The sequence below is a fragment of the Neopsephotus bourkii genome, unplaced genomic scaffold (assembly GCF_033783945.1).
Source record: "Neopsephotus bourkii isolate Nb327-2 ecotype Australia unplaced genomic scaffold, CSIRO-AGI_Nbou_v1 NB_1358, whole genome shotgun sequence".
NCBI lineage: Eukaryota > Metazoa > Chordata > Aves > Psittaciformes > Psittacidae > Neopsephotus > Neopsephotus bourkii.
In genome coordinates, this window is record NW_026901837.1 from 2,889,695 (window position 1) to 2,907,180 (window position 17,486).

A 17,486-nucleotide genomic window follows, 5' to 3' on the forward strand; every position below is an offset into this window, starting at 1 on the left:
GAGGCAGAACGGCATTTGGCCGAACCAAGCGGGAGAGCGTGGGGGTGTCCTGAGGGGGAAGGAGGCAAGGGGAGATGGCTAAATAGGTCCTTGAATTAAAAAGTTTATATATATATATATATATATATATAAGCAAACTCTTTATCAATATTTCTCAAAAAGTGGTATAAAAATACAATATAAAAACACAGCCTCCAGTATAAGACTCACAGCTACTGTTTTAGAAACTGCTATTGCAAACATTAAGTCCTTTCATATCATTTAAGATGAATGTTAGAACAAAAAAGGTGGAGTTTCTTGCTGGATTTTAGCATTTTGACTCATTTCACCCTAATGATATAAACTCAATAATCACATGTACTCCAAAGTACTCAAAAATTATGACACAAGCTCTGTGAGCAGTGTAATGTCAGCTTAAAAATCAGGTTGTAAAAGGTTTTAAAACGTGCAATTAGCTTGTTGGGTTTTTTTCTTTTCCTTCTTTCCTCCTGGCCTTGAAAGTATATTTGGGTCACATCCATGGTACATCAGGAACTTGGCTATTGGTTTAAAATGAGATGCTCCTTTAATGGGACTTTAAGAACAGGGATTTCAGGAAAACACCAGCCTCACAGGACTCATAAATAAAGCTGAGAGAGCTGGCAACACCACCATGCCCAGCTATTTGTGTCTGTTATTAGGTGTACAAAACACTTAGAAACCTGCTTCTATCCATGAGAAGCTGAGAGTCTTTCTTGGCCTACAAGATGTGTGACATTGTGGCAATGCAGCTTCAGCAGACACGAGGCTGCTATAATTACAATTTCTGAAGCTATAGGGTTGAATTTTCCCACTTTCTCAGCTTCACAGCTCCTTATTCGACCATTTCTGGGGGTAGGTTTCATTGTAAACATTGTTTCTTCCAGAAAGGTGATGCTGTTTTTTAGCATGGATGTCTGCGGTCACTGTACTTCACACAGCGCAGAAATGGGTCAAGAATTCTTCAGCAGTGGGTGGTGAAGTTTAGGTGTGTGCAGAACTGAGTGCTTCCCACCTTAAAGCTCAGTCCCCAAATTGTCAAGATCACTTGAGGAAAGAGTTCTTCTCTCCACAGTAGTAATATCACTGTTTCCTTCTGCTGCTGAGCTTCCTTCCCCTCCCATCTGTTACAGCGGTCAGCCAACCAGTTCACAGGCTGAAGTCCAACTTCAATTGATCTTTAAATAGCTGTTCATCACTTTGAGGAAAATTTTATAGTCAGAACTCCATAGTCATCTTTGGCAAACCCTTCATGTCTCCGTTGGCACACTTTGGACCCTTGCTCTGTGTCTCTGCCAGTCAGCCAATGTCCCTGTAATAACTGTGGAACCCATTAGCTAGTTTTAGCCAAATTGGGCAGAAAAGTTAGTCTCAGAGCATGAAGTCGGCTGGCTTATAGACAGTGTTTCTTTCTAATCAGTACACAGGTTGCTCTGATCAGCCACAAAAACCTACTCTGCCCTTTGCCCAGTCTGTGTTCAGAAGACGTATTAGGGAACAGTGGGAAAAACAAAAAATGCACTGCAGGAGCTGGTCTCTCAGGGGGTAGCTGTGAGGGGTAGACATGCTTATTGTAGTGGGCACAGACTTGTCAGAGACCAGGTTGCAGGTGGCTTACAAAACAACCCATCATATTCTTGCTTGTGTGAAGTCCACATGCACAATGCAGCCATTGTTTCATGTAAGTGCAATATAACATAGTTTTATTAAGCAGCAGTACACTTTAGAGCAGATTGCTATAATGTTTTAATGACAAGAAGTTCCAGGCCTGCTTCATTTCCCTGAAGCAGTATGCCACAGGCCTCACATCCCATGCGTCCTGCATGGTCCATGTACGGCTGAGATCACTCACAGAGATGACTTGGAACTGTGATCTCGCCAGATCCGTATAACCAGGTACTGTGATGGGTATACATGTTCTCAATGCAAACTATTGCGGGATAACAGGTGATGATGTGGAGGAAGACGCAGCACTACTCTAAAATACAGTCTAAGTAGGTACAGTGAGAGAGGCTTTCAAATGGCCTCAGGGCTGGCCTAACTTTATTCCTCTTGAAGTCAGTGATAAAACTCCCATAAATGAAGCCTTTTTGAAAATCCCACCCTTGAGGCATTACAGTACTTAAGGGAAGAGACTGGAAATCGTGCAGGCTTTAGATCCAATTTTGATCATTTTTTGTATGTCTTTCAGTGGGCCTAGCCACTAAACAGCAATAAGAAAGGTTCTTCCATTTTTCTGGTTTGCTCCTGCTAAGTCAAATGTGTAGGAACAGTTATACTGTGGTTTTAATTCTGCCGCTAAACGCAACATCATGGGCACACTCATGCTGTGTGGAGTTATGAAGAACTGGTACTGTGACTTATGGGATGAAGGCTGATACGCCAGTGAATTCTGAAAAGGGCAGGTAATCTTGCAGTAAAGGCCAAGGGCTAGCACTCGGGAGATCTAGTTTTATTTCTCATTTCTGACACAGGCTTCCTGTATGACCTCAGCACATGTAATTGCTTGGTGCCTCAGTCCATCATCTCTTTAATAGGGTTACTACTTACTTATTTCCTTTCTCCCGCCCTGGCCTGCCTTACTTAGACTGCAATTCCACCAGGGAGTGGAGCATTTCTTACCACGTGCAGGGCCTTCACCTGGTACAATGAGACCTAATGGCCATGCCTGTAGAGTAATGCAGTGCCAATTAAATAAATAAATGAAGATGATAATATCATTTAGGACTAGGTTTGCAGCTTGTTATCCAGCCCAAGGTCAAACAGCTATTTTTCTCTGGACCCTGGAGTCCTAAGGAAGCGCTCCATGGGGAGGGTTCTGCAATGGGCAAGATGAACCCCAAGCAGCAGCAGGTTTTGGGAAGAGGCTGAGTGTCAGTCACAGCTTCATGGCCAGCCTTCTCTGGGTAACTGCTGAAAGCCACAAGTAGAGGCTCCTTGGAGGTGTGGTGTTGGATGGAGTAGGCATCCTCTCATCATGAACGGCCTTGTCTGATCTTGGCTCCTGGCTCTTCATAGCTGTCACAGCTCTCCCCCCCTACCAACTGCTAAATCACACAGACCAACACCAGTATCACGACTGCAGAGAAGCTAGTGTCTTTCTGAGCTGCCTTGCATTCCTGTAATTGTTACAGCAAAAGCTGTGGCAGGGCACACAACATCGTGACCCAAAATGGAGCTGCAGTGAAAATTATTTCCATTACTTGAACCTGCATTCATTCCGATTAATTCAGTGTCTCCTACTATATTTAGGTAACTAAGGATTAATTGTGTGCATGCTGAAATGCTGTCCCTTGTAATAAAATCATGCTGAACTATTCCTAACTTAAGTGCCACTTGAATTCGAAACCTAACTAGACCCTGAGGGCCTTAGGCCTTACTTAGCAGGATGTGTAAGGCATGCAGGATCAGGGCCTTGCTCTAATCAAACCTAATGCTTTTCAAATCTCGTTGCTTGTTTATAATGCTAAATAAATCAGGAATACCTTAATATGTCTGCTAATTGTGCTCCAGAAGCACACCAACTTCTCAACACCTGCAGTGGTTTGTATCCAGTATAGGAGACCACACTACTGTTGTGCTAAATCTATAGTTTAGGTCAATACAAAGCTAGGTGAGAACTGATACAGCAATGCTGCTATGTAATGTATTTATAGCTACATGCGTATTAATAGTTTTATGTTCCTTGGCTTTGTGGGTCACCCCTTTATCCAACCTGTAATTAACTATGTCTTCAAGTGAGCTACTTTGGAGGGCTTTCTGCTAGGGCATGCCATCCGAGGAGGAAGTACAGCAGGATTATATTTACATGCAGACATGTCTGAACATGCTCCCACATCACCCAGAGGGGGAATGGAAGTTTTAAAATAAAATTACTAAATTGGACTCCAAATTTAAAGTTTACCAAGTAACTCGTGCACCAATAACTTGTGACGAGTGGAAACAAGTCAGAAAAGAATCAGTGTGCACTTTCCCCACCGTGACGGGCAGCCAGAGCCGGGTTTACGGTGAGGTACAGGCACTGCGCTGAAGCTGTGCCCTTGCCGGGCCAGGTGGGCTTGACAAGGGCAAGAGGTATGCAGAAGCGATACCTCTGGTTCTGCCCCTTAAAACCTAGTAAGAACAAGGAGCCGGGGCTAACGCACCCCTGGGAAGACTTGCAGTATGCTTCGAGACCTAAGCGCTTCCCGCACTCCGGGCAACGCGGCACGGCCCCAGCTCCGGAGAGACCGAGGGAAGGCGAGCAAGCAGAACCCATCCCCCCCACCTCCCTGCAGGCTCTCCCGGTCGCCCAGCCCCAGCGGCTCCCCTCGGCCTGGCGCTCCCGCCCCATCGGGGCGGCCCCTGCGCGGCACCGCCCGCCCTCCGCTAGTAGGCGGGCCGTGCCGTGCCGTGCGGTTAGGTTGAGGCTCCCTGCGTGTGTCTATAACTTTGTGTTGCTGCCGGTGGTTGTTAGGGGGAGGGATGTGGAAGCTGGTGGCGAGCAGGGTGACTGGCTATTCGGGCGGGCGGCGGCAGGCGGATCGGTTGCTTCTCGCCGGTTGCTCGCAGAGGGAGCGGGTGGCTCGCCGCTTCCCCCTCCTTCGCCTTTAAAGGGAAGGCTCCTCGGAGCTGAAGGCGCAGGAGCAGCAGGAACCATGCAGCAGCGTTGCTTCTTCCTCCCGTGAATTTGGAGCTCGGTATCGGTGTGGAGGTGGCTGTTGATTCTCCCCCCACCCCACCGCTCGCCCGCCGCTCCTGATGTGGCTCTCCCTGCCTCTTCTGCCTGCGCTTTTTAAATGACTTGAGTGAAGTGGGGGGAAACTGTCAAGATGGCAGCAGCAGGAGCAAGGAGGTTATGAATGTGGTGTTGATGCTGGAACAAAACCTATTCTCTTTGGCAGCCCTAGGGAGGGCTTAATGCTTCTGGACCTGTTGGAAGACTGCGATTTGATTTCTTCCCGTTGTGTTTGCTTTTCCCCTGCGAGAAGAAGGATTTACTACTGTTTTTTGTTTAACCGACCAGCCCAGGGGGTGGCCTTTTACCGCCCCTTGCTCCGTCGGCTGTGAGATTTTCGGGGGGTTGCTCGCGTGTGGTTTGGGGGGCACGGCAAAGTGACAGGCTTACGCTAGTATGCAGTTGGTGTATGCTAAGACTTCTCCTTTCAGGGCGTTCTGAAGAAGGAAAAAAAGTCTTTGGCGTAATCCGAAGGACCCCTCTCCCTGCCCTCCTGCCGAGGGAGGGCGCAAAGGACCACCCTACTCCCCCAAAAGAGAAGATATCTGCGGAAACGACCAGGAGCGAGCTCGGAGGCAGTGGGGGGGGTCGTCTCCTGACTGGAAACAGTGCGGTTCCCGCTGGAGCTACTTCTGCATCCGCATGGAGTGAAACATAAACAAACGCACACGGGCACCGCGGGAGCGGCCACCGCTCCGCCGGCGCGGAGGGCACCTCCGGCACCGCCCGGCCCCGCGCTGCCCGCCCTGCGCTGCCGCTCCGGCTCCTAATCGGATTTCGGATTTTTTTTCCCCCTTCCCTCCCTCCCTCCCTCCTCCTTCCCCCACCTCTCTCCCCGGCGTGCGCAGCGCCCGCGGGCAGCGGGCTCCGGGTACGGCGGAGCGCCTGCCAACCGGTAGCGGTGAGCGGCATGCCCGCCCAGCGGCCCCCCTCCTGCTAAGGCTCCCGTCGGCACCGAGGAGGCGGCGGAGGAGGAGCGGGGTCGGCGGCCACCCGCCCGCCCCGTCGTAGCGCTCCGCCGCTGCCGCTGCAGCCACCCGTGGGGGAGGCCAAGATGGCAGAGGCGTCGCCCCCCGGCCCGCTCTCACCCCTAGAAGTGGAGCTAGACCCCGAGTTTGAGCCAAAGAGCCGGCCCCGCTCCTGCACCTGGCCCCTGCAGAGGCCCGAGCTGCAGGCCAGCCCAGCCAAGCCCGCCGGCGAGCCGCCCGCCGACGCCGCCTCCATGATCCCCGAGGAGGAGGACGACGAGGAGGAGGGGGGCGGCTCGGCCATGGCCGTCGGCAGCACAGCCCCCGCGGGCAGAGAAGCGGCGGCAGCCACCAGCGTCCCGGAGGAGGCGGCGCGGCTGCTAGCCCCGCTGCCCGGAGCCGGCCCGGAGGGGCCAAGCCTCTCACCGGGTGGAGCGGCAGCAGGAGGTGGGGGGCTGACCGGGGGCCCGGCGGCAGCGCCGAGGAAGTGCTCGTCTCGGCGCAACGCGTGGGGCAACCTCTCCTACGCCGACCTCATCACCCGCGCTATCGAGAGCTCCCCGGAGAAGCGCCTCACCCTCTCCCAGATCTACGACTGGATGGTCCGCTGCGTACCCTACTTCAAGGACAAGGGTGACAGCAACAGCTCGGCCGGCTGGAAGGTGAGAGGGGGGTCCAGGGTCCGCGGCGAGACCCACCGCGCCGCCCCGACGGGCGGGCTGCAGCGGGGGAATGCCGCGGCTTCCTCCGGTGCACCCCGGCGAGTGCTGCGGCGGGCCGTGCTGCTGGTCGCTCTGTTCACTGTGCTTGTTTATTTATCTGTTAATGAAGGGAGGGGGTAAGAAAAGTTTTGTCTCTTTCCTGTTGCTGCGTGCAGGCGGTGAGGGCTCCTAACTCTGGGAGCAAGGAAAACGCAGGAGCGGAGCTGGCTTCTTTCGTGCACAAGCACATAAGCAGGGGAAGAAAACGAGGAAAAAAGAAAGGAAAAATAATTTGTTACGGTGTGTGTGGTGGTGTTTGTTTTGTTTTGGTGTGGGGTTTTTTTGGTTTTTTTTTTTAAGAGTTAGACGCGCCTTCGGTGTAACTCGTGCTGGAAATAAGCAGAGTTGCTTTTGTGCAGGGTCAGTCTCGGAGCTCAAATACAAAACGACTGTTATTTTCGTCTAGAAAAGCCCCAGTGGTTTCCCCACACGTTCCTCAAAGGCAGTAGAGGGAAATTCGGATCTTGAGATTTCTTCCTAAAGTTAGTCAAAGCGTGGAGTTGTTGGCTGCTCAGCCACGGGAATGCTTGGTTTGTGATTCTTGCGGTGCCAGTGCATGAGGGCACCGTCTGCTGAGAAATCCCTTGTAGCTGGGCATTTTCTGTCGAGCGCTTGGAAGGTCAGCAGCTAAGATTACTACTGTTTTAATAAGTAAGAAAACAAAAACCCACCTGGTTTTGTGGCTTGTTTACTCAGCATGTGCAAAAGCACGTTGCAGGCAGGCAGGGGTTTTTACTCTCAGAGTCTGGGAAGGCCTACCAGGAGCCCATGCTGCACCTAAAGCATATTTGAGGTGACTTTCAGAGCTGCTTTTTTTTCCTCCTCATTTTCCCCGTTGGATGCAGAAATGTCACGTACTCGCTGCTACACAGAAATACAGGTGCTACTTGATGTCGATGCTGTTTGCAGAGGGAAATCCCGGTACGGTTCAGTAGCTGCCGAGGGCTGATACTGGCAGCATCTGCGGCAGTTTTTGAACGGATGGCTGAAGGCGAATTTGCCGGGAAGTTTTATTGTGTTACAGATAAATTACATTTCTTCTTTCAATCTAGCTAGCGCTGGATCAGGGGATAACTTAGAGTATACAAGTCAGTCAGAAGTACCATATGGGTGAAATGAAACATTTCTGGCAGTTTTCGTATTAGAAGCCCTGTCTTATGTTTTGATGCCTGAGTAGGACTTGCTGCTAGGAACTGAAGTACAGCTGTGTGGTTTTTTTTCCTTTCCAAATGGAGCACTGTAGAGAAAGCATTTCACTAACAGACTTGTCTCAGGCTGGGGAAATAGCAAAGTTTATCAGTGGCACAACTAATTCAAGACAAGGCTTTTAAAAACACAGATCCCTTTTACAGCTTTTGTGTCTGTATTAGGTGTTGAATTTTGGTCTGATTTCACAAGTGCGACATGGAGTGTGATAAAGGGTTACATCTTCTGATGGTAGCCTGTGCCTGTCATAAATTGGTTTCACGCAGAAGCAGTGGCTGTAGGTGTCATCTGCTATGTCAAATGAAGCCTTTTTATCTGATACTTCGGGTTTTCAGTAAATTCTGGATACCTGATTGAAGCGAAGACTTGTCAAACAACGGGGCTGATACTGTTTCGTCTGAATTTGGTGGTGGAACTCCCATTCATTTCAGCAGACGCAGGATCTGGGCTATAACCTGAAGTGCTTACGTTGATTAGTATGCTTAATACAGTCACAATTTTTCTGACAATTTACACTGTTAATTTGATATTGATTCCATTGCTGAGCAGCATTAACTGGTACTTTGAGCTAATTAAAATGTTAAAAACTTGGATCCCTTGAGATTCCTCTGATATAATTTAGTTCAGAAGTTTCTCACAAACCTTTAAGATGACTTTTATCAGGAGATGCTTGCATACTGGTAGCAGAAAACTCAACCTCCTTAATGACTGTGAAATGTCTCTGGAAGTTTGGGTAAGGCGTTTTGACTGTATTAACTATGGGTGCAGTTGTTCACGGGTAGTAGGGGCATGCTGAAAGGGGCTAAGGAGAGGTCAGGAGCTAATAATTTGCCAGGCATCCAAAACAGCAAAATTTAATTCCTTAGCAGGGCTAGAGTTTCTTTTAATGTATGCCTGTGCATTCAGAAGAGGACTGTTTCAGAACAGGACTATTTCAGTTTCTTAGCTGGAACGTAAATTAGTTTGTGCAAGAAGTAACACTTAGAGACTCCATCTTAGTCTCCTGATGCTGAAACACATTAGATGTTATTATCATCTTTGTTTCCCTCACAGGTAATGAATCTAACTCTTCAGGAACTCATGTCAGCTTTTCGCATCAGACTTTTTCAGATTGCTAGTTACACTGAGATTTTAAATGAACAGAAAAGAGTTCTGTATCAGGAGGCTTTTTTCTTAATTTAGAATCTTTTTACACAGCTAAGTTCATCTTTGAAGGCAGCAGGCCCATTTAACAATGTTCTGCTCTGGCACTGAGTGGGAAAATTGTCACTTTAAACAAAGGGAAGAAAAGAACTTGGTTTTATTATCTTAGGTGTTATTATATATGAAATATTAATCTGTTTCTAGTGTGCTGTTTCTAGTGAGATGTGCTGAATACCATAATCCATAAACATAGCTGGGATTATACCCCTCAAAACAATTATTTTAAGAGCTATGAAGTTACAACTATTGCTTTTTCTTTCTTTTTTTTTTTTCCTAGGGCATTAAAGCAGAAGTGACTATTTCAGATGTGGTTAGGAAGGCATATATTACGTTTCCGCTAATTTAGATGAGGTTTGCCCAATACACCCCCCAACAATCTCCTTTGTTCCCCCTTTCCCCTGGCCCTGGTGGGACATCAGCTAACCTAATACTGCCTGACAGCTAGCTAGGGCAGTAGTGTGCGGTGCATTGCTGTAGAGCTGGCACACTGTGGGCACTGTCATGTACCACGGGCATATGCTTCAATATCTCCAGTAAGTCTTGAATACTTACGGGGGGAGGTTGATATTTGCATTTATCATCACTGGAGGGGGGCAAAGGTATGAGGGTGAGCTGGTGAAATGCGGTGCCAGGTGGCTGTTGCAGGTAGTTTCACAGAGCTTCTTTCCAAATTCAGGTATCCGTTATGCTGTCAGTGTTCTGCAGTCACAAAACTAGTGTGCTGACTTAAGAAGCAGGTGGGTTCCCCCCTTCTCCACCCTGAGATATTTTGGATACTGTAACTCCACTGACTAATCTTGAAATAGAAAACTGAAGCACCCTTATGCCCATGTATATGGTAGAGGTGCCTGGTTTCACTATAGCTTAAGTACTTCCACATCTCTTCCTATAAGGTTATTTTGTAATTTCTTGCAGCACTGTCTTGTGAAACAGTCTTTCCTACATGAAGAGTACACTAGGGGGACTATTTTCCTCTTTGTTGAGCAGTATGAATCTGGTCCTTCATACACAGATACCAACAATTCCCAAATTTAAATGCAGCTGATTTGCTTTGATTCATTTTTTTCATATCAGAAGCCTAATTGTTTTAAACCTGTTGGATTCATCTTCCTTATGAAAGACAAACAGAAGTTGCTGGGATATTTGCTCAGAAGAGGAGATTTTTGTAAACTTTGTGCATGGACATTTCATCATTTCTCGCCATGTTTTATTAACCAATATGTACTGATGGGCTGCAGTCCCTTCAGCGCAGCAAACGCACGAGTCTCTTCTCCAGTTGTTGAGACTTGAGAAATTTGCCAGCGATGTAGACAGATGTCTAAATCTGTTAGCCAGATGATGATATGCAAGATGTGTCGGACTTTTTTTACCATCTTTTTGTGAAGTATGTGGGAAGGAAGGAATACCACTCCGTTCTTGTTTCTCTTTCCTCGAAGTGGCACCGAGCATCTTTATCAGGAGAGGCAGCGGAAAACTGGAGTTCGAATCGGTTTCTTCTTTTTTGTCAGCCTTTTTTCTTTTTTCAGGCTGTTTTCCAGTTGACTGCTAGCATGAATATTTTTCCAGCCTTCTATTCTACTTTGTTTTGTTTTTTTTTTTCTTCTAATTTTGAGCTGCCTTGTTCCATTTGTACAGAAGGGTCTGAGGTACAAGCTGTAGCCTTATTATTTTAAGTTTTGATCTACACAAGCAAGCACGGGTTTAAGCATGTGAATGGATCCTTGGGACTTCACTTGGATTACTTGTGTGCTTAACCTTACTGCTTAAGCATCTTACCTGATCAAAGCCTTACTATGTTGTGCTTTAACAAAACACTCGGTAACATTTCTAAGTGAATTTTGTGCTGAGCAACTTAGAGAGATGTCTGGTTCCAGCCCCGAAGTTGAAACTGCTAGATTAACAAGCTTCTTGCATCAAAGAGGAACATTCTTCAGTATCAAAGCAACAAATGACTTCTTAAAACTTTCTGCTAGAAATCATACGTACATATTAGCACACATTATTATTTTATATCTTTAATGTACATCAAAGATCTTACTTTTCCCCTTCTCATGCAGGCAGGTAACAGCTATTAGAGGAGAGAAAGAGACATGGAGTGTATCTCCCAGAATCACTGACTTTGATTCAGAGTGTGACAGTGAGGAGCACCTCCACTGAAGGACTTGTGAAATGTAGATATAAACACATTGCCCTGGTGAATGTCATCAGCTGCAAGGAGTCACAGGCTCTGATAAACCTAACTTTTTATGTGAATGGGAATCCCCCAGTGAATGATGCTGGATGGTATCGCTGTCAGGTAGACAGGTGTGATAAATAGTGAAATCAGTGTTCCTCAGTTCTTTAGAGACAGAAGGTTACCTAAAACAGTCACGCAACATTAACATTGTCTGAAATCAGTTATTAGTGTCACTATTTAAGCATATTTAAAATAGGAAGCTTGAGAGTCAGAAGTTTGGCTCCTACACTTACCTGTGTGTTTGAAAGTACACAGTTATTGCTAATAAAAATGAAATCACCGTAGTGGCTGTACTGTATTGGGTTGAACAAACACCGAGACTATCAGGCTGGGGAAGAGAGGTGTCCTGGTGCCCCTGCTCCAGGACATCCTCCCTATGTGTGGTTTTGTCTTTGTAAAGTGAGCAGTGTCTTAACACACGAGGCCATTTTGTATTCGGGTCATTTTGGTGGTGCTACACCACTCTGCTGTAATCCTGGGAGATTAGGGGAGGCTGGGCACGTGCTGGTGCATTTAGAAAGGCAAGTGATTAGGGTTAGCCCAGTGGTTTTGTGAAAGCTCTTTGTGCTGACGTGGACAAAGTAGAAACCCTGAGTCGGTGGCGTCCCTTACAGAAGGCAGGCAGTGCTGGGGCTGGTGCAGCTCCCCCAGGCCTCCCTGCAGCTGCTGTGCTGTTTTCAACCGTGTTTCATGGTGTGTATGGGGAGAAAAAGTGCGAAATAACCCCAGAAAACTACAGTGGGGTGCTGGGTTAGAAGGGAGGCTGAAGGGATTGCCTTGGAAATAAGGAAAAACTGAGGGTAACCAGCCAAAGCATTTCCCTAGGTGGCAGCCTCCTAAAGGTGCCCTGCAAGATTTTGGCAGCCAGCTATTTTGCGTGGAAGTACGGAAAATCTTTTGTGAGGATTGTTTCTTATTTGCAATGCAATTACAGTGGGTCTTAGTGTAGCGGCAGCTTGCCAAGGGAGAAACTGAAAGTGTTTCCTAATGCAGGTTGTTACTTAAACTAAAATCTTTGCCTGTTCTTGTTTCCCACTTTTCAAAAAGCCTTACTGCTATCTCTGTCACAGAATATGTGCCCAAAGGGCAGGGTTATAAAATGGCAGTGTTAGTTTCTTTAAAAGGCACGAGGCCCTCTGCGTTTTGAGGCACACTCTTCTGGAGGAGGGCAAGCTCTGAGCATCCTCCTGCCACTGTTTTGTTCCCCTTGCCGTCAAAAATGGCGTCGGTTCCCAACTTAGCACTGGAAAGGGACCACAGCCTTCCCAGGTCCTGGGGCAGGAGGTGCATCCAGGTCCTGCAGCACGTAGCAAGCACCCCCCGTAAAGACCTGCCTGATAACACAGCGCTCAGGGATCTGCAGGGTTTTTTTGATGTGGCTTTTCTTGGCGCTAACAATGTATGTGTAGCTCGGTGGTTCAGGAGCAAAATAAAGTGTTCAAGTAATGTGCACAGTCATTCAGTTTTTGGTAGTGCAGGCTCAGCACTCCACGGGTTATGTGAAGATTATGCTTAACCTTTTATCTGCTCTTTTTTAGTGCTTCTACAAACTTAGACTGTTCTTTTCTGTTACAATTTCCTGAGCATTGCCACACACACAGCTTGGAAAATGAGGTGCATTTAGCCAATTTATGGCATGACATATGTTAATTAACATTAATTACCTGCTTGAATAGTCCATTTAGCACTTATTATTAAAAAGAGGCTTGTCTACAGAAGGGGATTTTCCTTCAGAGTGAGATGTTTTGTTCTAACTTGCTTCAGACAAAGTCAGGATGGGGTATCCTGTGCCTTTCTGCACGACTGTACCAGTTTCCTGATGTTCCAGTTGTTGTGTGTGGGGTACTATTGCAACACTGACAGGCACCAACTCCTTACCCCTTTGTATCTGACATTTTCTTGACATTGACTTAGCTTTCCCAAACAAACCAGCATATTTGCAAGCTTTTTTTGCTTCTCTGATTGAGGCAGCTGGAGAAAGAGCCATGCTTCTCAGCTTGCCAGGAACTGCAGGGAGATTGGAGGCCTGCAGTGATGTGGTTCCAGCCCCTGTTTGGGGTAGAGGAGTAGGAAAAGCTCAAGTGTGCAAGGCTGGAGGGGGTACACAGGAGTTGCTGGGGCTTACTGTGGTGCCTTGCAGGGAGGCCATCCTCAGTTCTGTGTGGCTGTGGATGATGGACCTTGAGGATCCCACAGCCGTTGAAAGGAGGCCAGCGCTGGAGTGGAGTATGGTCTCTGACAGCAGTGGATTATAACCTGTGAGATAAGGGAGCTAACAAGCAGAGAGCAATTGTACCAATATAAAAAAAAAAAAGAAGTAAATTCCATTCCTCAGTTCTTCATATCGCCATTCCTCATTCCTGGCTTGGGAGACTCTAGGAACATTATGTCCTACTTTACCTTCTCCATTCTTCTTGTTGTAACACCAGTTGCATGGTATGTGGGGTGCCTCTGTGAGAAATGGAGGGTTGGCTCATAACTGTGCAGGGCATGTTGCAGATCAAAGCTGATTTTCAGCTGGGGTTACCTGTGGAGTTGATTAGACTACAGGACTGATAAAGAGCAATTTTAGGGGAGTGTAAGGTATTGGGAACAAGTGAATGATTGTGTTAGTGCTCTGCTTCATCCCAGTGGTGAGGTATCAAGGGAGCTGCCATTCAGTGAGGCTGGAGAAAGAGCACTGCTGTGACACTATTGCTTTTCACCAGAGTTGTTCCTCCTGATGCTGCACCTTGCTATGATGTCTGAGGGGGGCCAGTCTTGCCCTATAAAGCCAGAGTCCTTTCTATGGGCCACCCCCTTTGCACATTTGCTCAAGGACTGATATGCGCTTAATGCTGATTTGCAGGGAATTTGAGTCAGGTCAGGAGTTAACAGCATTGATGTCTTGTTAATAACGTGTGTGTGTGCTACTTGGACTTTGCTTGTTGGGCAATCTTCTTTATCTGTACACTGGTACCTGTTAAAAATGAAGGCTATTTAAATACTTTGACTGATAATAAAGCACCTTTGTAAGATTTCACTGAAAGAGAAGTGCCTTTCTGGGGATTTGTACTGGTAAAGAAATGCCTTGTGAAAATTAGTTCTTAGACTTGTGCTAATGGATTGCCTGCTTGGTCACAATACTCTATGTACTTAAATGTTGAATTATGAAATGCTGGCTTCTCACCTGCATGTGTTTATTTGGCAAGGTATTGTTTTGCTTTTCTTTATTTTTTTTCCCCTTCTAGTGAAGTTGTCACTTGCTACGTGTAAAGGGACATGTGCAGGAGGTGCACACTGGAACAGGAGGGCAGAGGCAGGCTATGGATCATGGCTGGAGGAAGGCCCACTTGAAGCGAGGAGGAGGGTGTGCAGCACTGCTGGCTTGTCGTCAGGGCCTCTGCAGCTTGTGCTTCCAGGTCTCCTGCAGAGTGCTGCTGCCAGTGCTGGGAGCAGGAGGCTGCTGGTGCTGGGGCTCTGCCTGCACAGCCTCTGGCTGCTGCACACCTGAGTGCTGCTGGCACTGGTCTGGTGCATTTCCGTGGGGTGAGTCACTGGATCACGCCACTTCTGCATCCCTTCACACACTGCCCATGCTGAGGTGAAGGGTGGGTCTGTGCTGACGCCTCCATGCCAAAATCCTATTGAGAGCTCAGGAATGAGGGCAGGAGTGCTGGCAAAAGTGCCCTTTTCCGCCTTTGACACCTAGCTCTGCAGCTGCCTTTGCACTTTGTGCTGCGGTCTGCCTGGAGGCTGCTCCTAAGGCAGCCTTGCAGTGCCTTCAGGCTAGTCTGCCTCCCTACCCCTCCCTTTCTGAATCTCTCTGCTCTCCATAGGGACCAGCAGCCGCCATGGGCACACCCGGGATTGTGGCCAGTGGGTGGGATCCTAGGAAAAAGTTTTTAGTCCTAGGAAAAAGTTCTTAGTAGGCCTGCTGTCTCCCATGTCACGTGAGCAGAAAAGGGCAGGTCAGGCTGCTTGCCAGCACTTGAACAGGGAGGTAACGTGTGCTTATCCTGACCCCACAGGAGTGGGAGGCAGCAGATAAGTTGGAGGGCTGATGAGGACAGACAGCGGCCTGCTGAGGGCGGACAGATAGAGGAGCACCCAAACATATCGGCACATGTACACTCGGGCTTCACTCTGCCTCCTGCTGCTGCAGCTGCTCCATTCGGAGGGGGGATGAAAAATGGTTTGTGTGAATGCAGCCTGGTTATGATGGTGCAGCTTCCATGGGTAGATGAAGTAAAGAGGGCAGGATTTGACTCTGGTCCCTGCTAAAGGCTGTGTTACGTTAAAGCAGCAGTGGGGGCTCTCCTGTGGTGCTGCAGCAGCACACATTTGCATTAGTGTAACTAAGACTCGAGCCGGCAATGCTTGAAATCCTGGTTGCAGCGCAGCCTGAACGCCCTGTGAGGACTGTGCATGACCAGGGAGTGTTAGTAACAGTGTTGCACTTAAGTAAACAAAGCTTTGTTTAAAAATGTATTAATTGCCTAATAATATTCTAATACAAACTACTCTCCTAGTCTAGACAGCCAGGACCTCTGACATTGTAGATCATTTGCCCTTGTAACTTAGTGTTTTTTTCATGTTGTATTGTGTTGGTTTCTACACTTTTTTTCCAAATAGGATGCAGAAGAATAGATATATTATCCTAAAGAAATCATTTTAGGACAACAGGCCATATTCCAGGGCTGTATTTGTTTTATCTAGAACATGGACTTAATTATCTTGATATATACTCCAGTTAGGCGTCAGTGCTCTTAAAACCTGCTGGATTTGTTGTTTTTGGTTTTTTTCTCTCCGTGCTAGTTCTTCAAGCAGCTATTTCAGGTCTCTGAAGACACATTATAACCAAAGTTAGCCCTACTTTTTCAGATGAAGTTTGCAGTGTAAACATACCTTTAAATGTGAGACTTAATCCAGATCAAAAGATTCTGACTTTGCAGGTGTTTGTGGAGTTAGGCTGGAAACCTCTATCTTGTGTAAATATATTTGCTAGTACTTCATGGAGGATTTATCAGTTTTATATATAAAGTTCTAGATATGCTTGGTACATAAAATTTGGCGTCTGATAAGTGAGAATGGCACTCAACAAAGAATGTCTTTTTGTGATACTCTTGCAGGCTCCCACATTATCATCTTTTTCGCTGATTGATTTTATGCTGAGAGCAGTGATGTGGTTTCCTGAAACCTATAACCTACTGTTTGTTCTGCAAAACTGCTCTGGACCTTAACTGATTTTCAGAGAATGTTGTTTTTTTTTCCCAGGAATTCATAGGAGAAGGTGACACCAGTTCAAGTTGTGTCCCTAGATGCTTGTAAACTGAGACACGTAAAGCTGCTGTCCCTGTTTTTGTGCAACACGATCTGTTGTGTTTGAAAGTTTCACCGAATGGGGGAACTCAAAACCATTTGTCTGAGATGTCAGGTTTCAGAGTGAATGGTGCTTCTTTAAGTATTCATCAAGATCTACAATGGAGGCTGCTAGTCCTGCCATGCCTTTGTAGGAGAGCAACTCTGGCACCAAGAATGATGCTGCCACTGAGAAGCTATAAAATCTGACACATTTTGTGAATCTTGTTCAAGCAGCTTCTGCTTTTGCATAGCCTGAGCCATATATATGTGGCCCAGATAAATGGTCTGCATCTAAAATCTTTGTTTTGCAAATTGAAGCAATATCAGAGTTGTGCATGGATTGGGCCAGAGGTTTCTAGCTTAGTTTGTGCAGCAGCTAAAAGCCTCAACCCAACATTATTATTTTCATCATAATGTTGACAGTGTGATTTTCACTTCCCGTAGCATGTTCAGATTTATTTCTTGCCCCATTGCTTTTAAAGCCTGGCCCATGCATGGTGAAAATGCTTCTGGTTAAAATGTACTAATGGTTTGCGCACTTGGGGTAGGAGAGAAATCTTTTGTTAGGAGCAGTTTTTTATAAAGCTTTGGGGAACGGAACCGTGTGCTTAAGAAGGTATTTTAAAATCGATAGGGAAAGCGTGTAGGCCATAAGGCAGTGGCATACGGGGCTGGGAGGGGGAAGGGTTCTGTGAACTAGCAGTAGAGAGTAAATCAACCTCATGTATGTTCATAGACATCTGATGTCTACTGGGCCTACTGGGGTAGCTTGGAGCAGGTGGAAGCAGCATACTGTTTACCTAATTAGAAACATAAATAAAATCTTTCCAACATTTTTCTAAATTAAAATGCATTTGAAGCATATGTCAGACTTCTCACATCCAGGAAAGATCTCTAAAACCCTGCCATTCTCCAGGGAGGCTGTTTCCAGCCCACCTTCTTCAAGGCTTTGACAGGTAAAGAGTCTTCATGGTTGGAGTGGGATGTGCATTAGCAGCTGGAGATGCTGGGGTTCTTCCTGAGCGCACCTGTAC

At 47.0% G+C, this 17,486-nt stretch overlaps 1 protein-coding gene across 2 annotated transcripts in view; it reads left to right on the plus strand.

Annotated features, from left to right (window-relative positions):
• Nucleotides 1-4,405: 4,405 nt before the first annotated feature.
• FOXO3 (forkhead box O3) overlaps nucleotides 4,406-17,486 on the plus strand; it is a 94,024-nt gene continuing 80,943 nt past the window's right edge. Inside the window, exon 1 of one of the 2 annotated variants that reach the window (XM_061366770.1) lies at nucleotides 4,406-6,365. In XM_061366770.1, coding sequence (XP_061222754.1) covers nucleotides 5,790-6,365 — 576 coding nt within the window. In that variant the 5' untranslated portion in view covers nucleotides 4,406-5,789. The remainder of the gene's footprint in view (nucleotides 6,366-17,486) is intronic. The other variant, XM_061366769.1, reaches the window with a different exon arrangement.